The sequence below is a fragment of the Hylobates moloch genome, unplaced genomic scaffold (genome assembly GCF_009828535.3).
Source record: "Hylobates moloch isolate HMO894 unplaced genomic scaffold, HMol_V3 SCAFFOLD_55, whole genome shotgun sequence".
NCBI classification, from domain to species: Eukaryota; Metazoa; Chordata; class Mammalia; order Primates; family Hylobatidae; genus Hylobates; species Hylobates moloch.
This window is the reverse complement of record NW_026652330.1, coordinates 42985-53401: the sequence shown is the minus strand read 5'-3', so window position 1 is coordinate 53401 and position 10417 is coordinate 42985. Positions and strand designations below refer to the sequence as shown.

Sequence of the window (10417 nt, the reverse complement as noted above, 5' to 3'; positions counted from 1 at the left end):
AAAAAAAAAAAAAAAAAAAAAAAAAAAAAAAAAAAAAAGAAAGAAAGAAAGGAAAGGAAATCTAGGAGTAGGGCTTTGAGATCCATGAAGGATCTCATCTACTGGTTCTAAAACTCTTCCTAACATAGTTCATGGGGTATCCATAAAAACTCCTGTTAGAAACGTAAACTAAACATCCATCCCACTCTCAGCCCTTGTGATCAGCCTACAGATATAAATGTGGACCCAAGGGGTAAAGTAGATCCATGCAGCACTCACGTCTATTTGGAATATATGGTAGGTGCTTGTAGTCATTCCCTGACCTTTCTTTCCACGAGTGTTGTACAGTGGTATCATTTGGATTATAAGATGTCAGGCACAAGACTTTAGCAGGAACTGAAGTTAAAGATCAAGTTTTCTGCACAAAAGTTAGCATGGTACTCTTTCCTGCCAGTGTCTTCTTGCACAGTGATGGGAGTCCATCCTTTCTCTGTGAGCCTTCTGTTGCCTTTTAGTGGTCTGAGGTAAGACCATTTCCTTATACAAATGTAGTCAGAATCCACCCCTTCCCAACCCTTTTAAATCTGACTCACCTGATTACTACAAAGAACCAAGTAAAAGGATCCAAGAACACTTTGATTTAAAGAATCTGACCTAGAATTTGCCATTTAGCTACCAACGTTTTAGCTCTAAATGTAAGGGAAGGAATGCTGAATCATCCTGCTCCTAAGAGACAAACAGTAACACAACCTCATTTCCAGGTCAGACTCATTTTATATGTCTTGGTGGGTATCTGTCCCTGAGTTTGTGACTATACTTGTTTCTTGAGCCAATTAATCATACAGACCTGTGGGTGGGCAAAGAACTTAATTCTTCCTAGTGAATCTGTCCTCATTTACACATCTCCTCATGATCTCCCCCACACAGAAGCTCCTTAGCTCATTGCAGTAAAAGTCTCACATACTTCAAATTAGTTTTTAAGACATTTCATTCAGTCATCCCAACAAACATTAACTGAAGGCCTACTATGTACCAGTTTTGAAGCACACATTTGAGGAATCCTGGTTCTTCAGAGGGAGGGGGGATATAAACTGTATAAATAGACAAATTATAGCAAAATATGATGAGTGCTATTTTAAAAGGTATGGACAAAGCTATTTGGCAGCAGACGGAAGAGAGGGACTACTTGGGGACAGAGAAAGGAGCTCAAGCAGGCCTTTTTAGAGATAAGTGACTTGTGCTGGATTTGAAGGATGAAAAAAGGTGAAGCATGTGGGAGGGAACAGTGGGCATCTGAGGCAGAGGGAATTTTAGTGCAAGGTATGGAGTCACAGAGAGGCATGGTGAAATCAGTGTAGACCGATGCAAGGGATAAAGTGGAAGAGAGGAGACAAAGAGTTTAGACCAGAATTACTGAGTATTGGTCCTAACTCTCAGCCAGTGCTATATTCCCATATATCCTTATTCGCATTTAGAAGAGCTAATAGGTAAAAAGAAGCTAAACCTATGCCCGGCACAGAATAAACACTATATATATATATACAGATATAGATATACATATATATGTCTATGTCCATTATTATTACGTGCATTCTGGTGTCACATTCATCACTTTATCCCTAGGGTTGAGAATATTTAGTACGTATTTGTGAAATGAATGAAGAACTTGCAGTTTCTAAAAAGGAAACGGAGATGGGTATGATTTTCATATAATGCTACACCCAGCAAAAAGTGAAAGGAGGCTGTTTTCTACAGGATTGCTTCAGTCACCGAAAGATCATTTTCCTCTCCCCACTGTCTCCCCACTCAGAGTACTAGATTAAAAATAATAATCATGAAAACTTGTAATCTCTTGTCTGAATCTTATTTCCAGATATAACCTGAAACTCTAAGCCCTGGATTTGGGCTCCCACTAGCCTCCAGGGAGAAAAGCTCAGGAATGAATTTAAGCAATTGGCTGAGGCACTGCCCATACCTGCCGCAATCAACTCCATCATCATATTCCTACACTAACATAAAGAAGCAATGGAAAGGAGTGAAGGCACAAAGGCTTTGTAAAGGTGATACCTGAATTTCCTAAATTATAAAATTACGGTGCAAAGTCACTATCTAGCCTCAACATAACTCAATTCAGTTCAATTCCACATCTACCGAGAAAGGTACTATAGGCTACAGACATCCTAAAGGAAGCTTATTCTATATCACTGGGCTAGAAATTAGAAGACCAGGTTTTTTAACTTTAGGTTTGCTGTTAACTAGCTGGATGGCATTGAGGAAGTCACTTCACCTTTTAGAGACTCAGGTTCTTCTTTGTAAAATGAAGGAATTAGAATGGATGATCCGAAAATCCTTCCCAGCTCTTACATTCTATAGTTCTCAAATGGTAAATAATATCAGTATCATCATAACTACATATGTCTGTATTTCAAAGCAAGTTGAATTCTGGAATTTTTTTTTTTTTTCGAGAAATACTCTGGCTCAGCAAATTACCAAGGGTTTTCTATAGTTTGACTACAGAAGAAACTGGGAACCAGAGATCATATCCTGATTCATTAAAAAAAATATGTATTGAGAGCCTACTATGTGCAAGGCACTATTCTAGCCACTATTATAGCACTGAACAAAGCCAACAAGGTCATTCTCATGGGACTCACTTGTGCTTTAATCTGCTTCCATAACAAATCTTTGGACAGCTTTGGACAGCAGAATTGGTGATCTAATCGTTTTGTTCTATGTTTTGTGATTTGTGTGGGCTACCTCAGAATTAACAGAAATTAAAACTGCATCAAAAAATACCTGTCTTCAATTTCTCCACTGACCAGGCAAAGAGCTGTGTAGATTTTCCTGTAGTTAAAAAGAATGGGCCGGGCACAGTGGCTCACGCCTGTAATCCCAGCACTTCAGGAGGTCGAGGCAGGTGGATCACCTCAGGTCAGGGGTTTGAGACCAGCCTGACCAACATGGTGAAACTCTGTCTCTACTAAAAAAAAAAAAAAAAAAAAAAAAAATTAGCCAGGCGTGGTGGCACATGCCTGTAATCCCAGCTACTCAGAAGGCTGAGACAGGAGAATTGCTTGAAGCCGGGAGGTGGAGGCTACATGAGCCAAGATGGTGCCATTACATTCCAGACTGGGCAACAAGACCCAACACTCTGTCTCAAAAACAAAACAAAACAAAACAAAAAACAAAAAAAACGAACTCCTGGTTTGTGAATAGATTAAGGTATTTTCAAACATGAATTCTATTAACATTTAAGACACTAAACAAAAGGGTTTGAGTGTTTCCTGTGGCACTAGCATTTAATTTTATCTTTTTCTAGGACTGATGCTTTAAAATGAGGTTTTAGATACAGAGCATTTTCTTGCTCTTACAGAATTTGTGACGGTTCTACAACCTAAATGTGATGTGGAATTTGGCTATTGTATCTCAAAAAAGAGACATCTTTACAAATTGTAAAATAAAGAAGCAAAAAGTTCATTCTGGGTAGAAAGATGTACATGTTAACTACTTAATCTAGGTCGGTGAAATACAACAGATTATACAATTTAAATATGATACTGAAACACATAAAATGAGAGGAATCTTAACCCCCAGTTTCTATAAATAAGAATCCTGAGATTCAAAGACAAAAGTGGCTTGCCCAAAGCAAAGCCAAGATACTTGTTAACTGTAAAGCTGTAATAGGAATCCACATCTGCAGATTCCCTGTTCAGAAATCTAGTTCTACATTAACTGTGACAGTTTTAATTAATCAAGGATAGAGAGAGGGTACCGGTTGCATCTGATAGACATCGTTGTAGATTAAATGTAAGGTACCTAATGTTTGTGGTATATTTCTCCAACAGGATATACAGTCTGATATTAAGTATGAGGGACTTCGATAAACTTAGGGATGAAAAATCTATAACAGATATATTCCACTCAGAAACAGGTCATATTCAAAATCTCACTTGTAAGTAGTCTTTCCGAATTTGAAATTCCTTCCCCTGCCAAAGCAAAGTAACAAATTAAGGGCTTATTTAACCATTAATAATTGTTGAAATAATGCAAACAGTATCCCAAGATGCACCCTGAACTGGGCACAAATCCTTTTGAGTCCTGGACTCCCTGAAATGGTTGGATGCCTCCAGTGGAGCCCCAGAGACACTCAAACAGCAAGCCAGAGGGAGTTTTCTGCGTCAGGGATTCCTAAATCAGAGAGGCCTGTATTAAGGATATACGAAAAAATAATTAACCTTTTGAGGTCAAAGCCACAGATGGCAACCATGTCTTACCCACAAAAGTCTCCTGAACACAGCAGTGGAGTGATCAGTGAGGCCAGAACTGTCTGAACCTGAAATCCCGGCTCTTCTGGAATCAGAATTCAACGCTGCTAGGGAGAAGGATGAGTTAAACCCATCAAAGGTCTACACTCCCACTTTACACTCGAGAAGTCACTCCAATCTTTCTCAGATTTCCCCCATATGTGGCTTTCTAGTTTGGAAATAATATTCTATGTGGTGCACATTACTGATGCTCACACACTCCTAAAAAACTTTTTTAAAACAGTCATCTTAATAGTAATTTTGTAAATCTGGTGTGGATTTCTAGAAACCTCAGAGTCTAAACTGTCAAGGTATTGATGCGAGCAGGATTTGCAAATTTGGGGTTTAACAGCCTGATTTTCCTCGGACACCCGGGCGGCTTCAGGTGAACTTGGGTTTCTCACAAAATGAAATCCCCTAAGTAAATTAAATCGCGTTCTCGAATCTTGGCCTCGGGACAGGTGGTGGTGGTTAAAGAAGCTATGAAGGTTAGCGGCTTTCTCCAACCCCAAGAGGTCTCGCAGCGGGAGTGCGGCTGGTGTGCGGGCCCGAAGGAGACTCTGCTGCGGGAGGCCCGGCGAGCGTGCCCACCCGGCCGACTGTCGTGGACCCCGGCGCGCCTCCCTGCCCTCCCGGGGCCCGCCTCGCTCACCGAGGTGGCCGCCGACGATGGTGACGGCGATCTGGTCCATGAGCACCGCCCGGAAGCGCACGTCCTGCTCGGAGCAGCGCTGCCGGAGGGCGCGCAGGATCTGCACCTGCGGGTAGTCCTCGCGGATGCGCCGGTCCGTCAGGAACCAGAGCTGGGAGCACATGGCGGCCAGGGCGGTGAGCCCCGCGCGGCGCGGACCCCTCGGCGCCCCGGGCCGCTCGCTCAGCAGGGCGAGCGGAGGGGCGGCCGGCGTCCGGGGCGAGCGCGCCGCGGCTCCGCTCCCGCGGGTGCGCCAGGCGCCTCTGCAGCCCTGACCCAGCGAATCCGCCCGGCCACTCAGCGCCGCCGCCGGCCCCGCCAGCCAATCAGCGCGCGGCGGCGGGCGCTGGCGGCTGCAGAGGCGGCCCTGGCGGGCGGTGCCGGGGAAGGACGGCGGGTCGGGGGCCTGCGGCGGCGGAGGAAAGGACCCGGGCTTCCGGGGTTCCGGGGAGCGCGCCGCCGGCGGGCGCAGGCCAGGCGGAGGACGGCAGCCCCGGCAGGCCCCGGACCCCCCGGTGGGCGTGGCGCTGCGGGCTGGGGTGGGACAGCCGGAGCGGGAGGGGCCGGGGCGGCGGCCCGGTGCGGCTCGGAGGGTTTCCGAGCTGACTGGCCAGCGATGCGCAGTGGGCAGCGGATGCGTCTCCAAGGCGATCCCGAGCCCTCGGGGGCTGGGACACGGGCGGACGCTTGCTGAGCCCCGGACAGGGAGGGCTTCGGGGACGTCCCAAAGGAGATTCCGGGGCATGGCGAAGGTCACACGGCTAGGTCCCCAGTTGGACCCTAAAGCATTGGAAGGAGAGGGATTTCTCTGCCGAAATCCTAGCCCGAAGGCCCACGGGGGTGGAGGAGGATGTAGGAGAGGGGGAAGTTGAGTCTTACCCACCTCCTATTCAGATAATTTGAAAGTGCATTTCCTGGGGTCTCAGATTTTCTTACACTGGACACCCCCTCCTAGGTTGCAGCAGGTCTGAGCCTTCACAGCCTCGAGGTCATAAAAAATTGACCTAGCATCCTTTGCAGTTAGAAGGACTTCTGGCTGGTCTCCCTTCACCACTCCCGCTCTCCCCAGGCCATACAACTGAGTCATCTTTAAACACTGTCCTTGGTCCTGGCCAATTGCAAACCCTGCCTGCAGACAATAGTGTTTGAAGCCAGATTTTCCTTTCTAAATAACTGCAGGATTGAAGTTAGCCATCTTTGGAGACTGCATTTGCTCTTCCAGTTCATTAAAATATGTCTTTTTTTTTTTTTTTCTTTTTTGGCTTAGGGAAGCAAGAGTAGTTTCAAGGTAGACCCAGCAATGGCAACTTAGAAATGGGGTAAGTTGTCTCAGGGAAGACACAGGCTTCTCTGTAAATATTGTGCAGGTGTGTGCATGAACTCACTAAGATGAGCCTGTAGGAAAGTTCTGTATAATGGAATTTCAAAAATTATTTTTCAAGCAATCTTAAGTAAATATTTTGATGTTGCAAAATATCTCCTCCCCGCTTCTATGAATGTATGTTCTTAAAGTAACAATAGTGCCCTATGAATTAGTAACTTTCAAAACTATCTTATGGCAAAAGACAAAATTAAAACCAATTTAGTTATAGATTGAATTGGCCTTTGAGATTCATGAATTGGGGTAGCCTCCATTCCACAGAATAGAATGAGAGCTTTCACTGCGCAATGGCAGAAGAGTGGGTTTTAAAAGAGGGGAACAAGGAAATAGAGCAATGGAAGAAGAGCTGATTGCTTAACATCAGGCTACTTTGGGTTACTTTTTTGGTAAGGGTTAAAGCAGAGGGGACTTCCTTATTCTGACACAGGTAAACTGAAATCTCCTGTTTTCAGGAAAACCTGGTCTGTTTGTGGGATGTATCTCAAGTTTGATTATATGGCATTTAGCAGGAGGGACTTGATTTGATTTGGTCTGGTCTGTTGTGGCCTAGTGCAAAAGCTCAGTCCAAAACAATTGCCTCCCATAATTTTTGTTTAACACTTCCTAAGCTTGGGCACTAGAACCTCTATGTTCTACATTGGCCTTTTCCTTGATATTTCATGTTATATATTTTTTGACCCTGGCTTCTATAGTATCACCCATAGAATGTGATGCTTCCTTTAAGGCTTCTATAGTATCACCCGTAGGAGGTCTATAAGATAATCAGAACCTTGATTTTCTGGGACGATAATTTACTAAAAGATATATGAGTCAGTGAATTTGAAAGTTACTTATAACCCATTTTCAAAGCCATCCACACTAGACTAGAATGTTTAAGTTAACTGTAAATGGCTATCGAGGTCCATAAACGCCAGGCTTGAGAAGAGCAGAATCCGAGGATGGGATCCAGATGTTGTAATCACTTTCTCTGAACTCCCTCACCAGGAGCTCACTACCACCTCTGTGATCTCCCCTTCTCCAGATGGGACACAAAGACCTGGGACAGTAGCATATCCAGTTAGGAAATGACTACACATGGAGGTGCAATATTCTCTTATGTCACCAGAATTCCTCAAGCACAGAGGCAGCTTTTCCAGGTACAGGTCTGCTTTCTAAGATGTATTACTTTATGGAATATTTCTCCATAGGTGACTCCCAAATTCAAATTTAACCTTGATGTTCCCTGAGCTTTAGGATTTAAAAGGATACTGTTCTGCCATCACCTCAATGTCCGTAGACTAAACTCATTATTTTCCCCTCCACTCCAGGCTCAACTGTCTTAAACAAAAAGGAAAATGAATTATCTCATATAACAAGAAACCTGGAGGTACGTAGGTTAGGATTCTCTTTTTTTTTTTTTTTTTGAGACAGAGCTTCACTCTGTCTTTCAGACTGGAGTGCAGTGGCATGATCTTGGCTCACTGCAACCTCTGCCTCCCAAGTTCAATTGACTCTTTTGCCTCAGCCTCCGGAGTATCTGGGATTATAGGAATGTGCCATCACACCTGGCTAATTTTTTTATTTTTAGTACAGGCAGGGTTTTGCCATGTTGGCCAGGCTGATCTCTAACTCCTGACCTCAAGTGATCTGCCCGCCTCATCATCAGTGACCCAGACTCTTTCCATATTTTCACTCTGACAGACTTGGGCTAGTGCCCCTCATAGCTACAAAATGGCTGCCACAATTCCAGGTGACGTACACATACGCACAATGTCCAGCAGAAGCAGAGAGACTATTTCTTCCTGTGTGTCTCTTTTTTTCATCAGCAAGGAAGACTTTTCTCAGAAGCCCTCAAGCCGACTTTCCAGTCCCATATGCCCACGTCTAAGCCAGTTACCAGCAAAGAAAAGGAAACTATCATGAATGGCTTAATTTCATTATGGTTCATTCCTTGGGGCTGGGAATTAGACTCCCTTCCTCCAAGCACATGGCCATGTAGAGATGGATGAACTGGGGAAAAATTGGAGGTATTTTAGGAGGATTGAAAGGAGAATAGATGGCCGGGTGCAGTGGCTCACGCCTGTAATCCCAGCACTTTGGGAGGTCGAGGTGGGCGGATCACTTTAGGTCAGGAGTTGGAGACCAGCCTGGTCAACATGGAGAAACCCTGTCTCTACTAAAAATGCAAAAAAACTAGCCGGGCATGGTGGCACATGCCTATGATCCCAGCTACTCGGGAGGCTGAGGCACAAGAATCACTTGAACCCAGGAGGTGGAGGTTGCAGTGAGCCGAGATTGTACCACTGCACTCCAGCCTGGGCCACAGAGCAAGACACCATCTCAAAACAAAAAAAAAAAAAAAAAGGGAGAATAGATGTTGGGAGGATAAACAATGGTGCTTCATGTAGATGACAATATGGTAAATGTATCAGTCAAGATAAGCTAGGTTAGGCTGTGGTGACAGGTGATCCCAAGAGGGCTTACAACAGTGAAGCCTTATTTCTGAAAATATACTCATACATGGTAGGACAGTGTAGCTATCCTCTAGGTTGTTTTTGTGCCAGGACCCAGGCTGATAGAGCAGTCTTTACTATTTTTTTTTCTTCAGAGACAGGATCTTGCTCTGTTGCCCATGCTGAAGTGCAATGGTATAATCAGAGCTCACTGCAGCCTCAAACTCCTGGGCTCAAGCAATCCTCCCACCTCAGCCTCCTGAGAGGGTAGGACTACAGATGCACACCAGCATACCCAGCTAATGTTTTTCTTTTTTTGTAGAGATAGGGGTCTCACTGTGTTGCCCCAGCTGATCTTGAACTCCTGGCCTCCAGTGATCTGCCTGCCTCTGCCTCCCAAAGTGTTAGGATTACAGTCGTGAGCCACTGCACCGAGCCCAGAGCAGTCTTTATCTGGAAGATGTTGGTCTCTCATGGAAGAAGGAAAGTGATTATGATGAACCACATGCTGGCTCTTAATACTTGTGCCTGGCACTTACACATGGTCAGGTCACATTTTCTTGGCCAGACCAAGTTCACCTGGCCACACCTGAGGTCAATGAAGTAAGGGAACTATAATCCTTCCCTGGGAAAGGCAGCAAAAATTTGAACAATTGTGACCAACTATACAGTCTGCTACAATTGAAGACCAGAAATAGCCAAATCCTGCTCTGCTAATCATCCCTCCTCTCCTTAGGGTTCCCAAGGGAACTGTATCCAAGAAAAATTGGAGTAGAAACCAGAGGATCATTTTATTCATAGCTGAGCTAGCACCCAACAACCTCTAAAGCAGAGCTCTGCAAAAAGATGGAGACGAATTGCATGGCTTAGGTTTAAGGCTGAAGCGATGCTTCCTAATTTCCTGCCCCACCCTCCCTACACTGTAAATGTTGGGACCAATATGCTTAGGCATGCCTACAGAAAGGGAGGGGAAGATGATCAGGTCTGCAAAGCTTTACTCATACAAGTGTGTGCTAAATGAAGACTGGTCTGGGCCTACTCAGAAGGAAATGAGGGCTGGGCACAGTGGCTCATGCCGGTAATCCCAGCACTTTGGGAGGCTGAGGCGGATGGATCACCTGAGGTTAGGAGTTCGAGACCAGCCTGGCCAACATGGCGAAACCCCCATCTCTACTAAAAATTAAAAAAAATAGCCGGGCGTGGTGGTGGGCGCCTGTATAGTTCCAGCTACTCGGGAGACTGAGGTAGGAGAATTGCTTGAACCCAGGAGGCGGAGGTTGCAGTGAGCCAAGATCACACCATTGCGCTCCAGCCTGGGCAACAGAGGGAGACTCTGTCTCAAAAAAAAAAAAAAGAAAAGAAGGAAATGGGGAATGATCCTTTAGCACAAAGTGGCCCCAACCACTAGTGTGGACTAATTAATATCCTGGTTTGATATTGTGATATAATAAGGGATATATATTTTGGTCTCTGTCCCCAGCTCCTGACTACATCTCCTAAAATCTTTGTAATTTCCTAAGTGATAGGAGCTGTAGGAGCATCTTTTCCTGAGATACTGGGTTTAGTCACTGGCTCCTGAGACAGCTCCACAATGATAAAGTTGTGTTATTCCTAACAGGCCCCCTTCAAC

The 10417-nt window shown here is 45.0% G+C and overlaps 1 protein-coding gene across 1 annotated transcript in view; it reads right to left on the bottom strand.

Annotated features, from left to right (window-relative positions):
* LOC116463727 (N-acetylaspartylglutamate synthase A) overlaps positions 1 to 5227 on the bottom strand; it is a 36590-nt gene extending 31363 nt beyond the window's left edge. The window contains exon 1 of the mRNA XM_032146966.2: positions 4936 to 5227. Coding sequence (XP_032002857.1) covers positions 4936 to 5098 — 163 coding nt within the window. The 5' untranslated portion in view covers positions 5099 to 5227. The remainder of the gene's footprint in view (positions 1 to 4935) is intronic.
* Positions 5228 to 10417: the final 5190 nt, after the last annotated feature.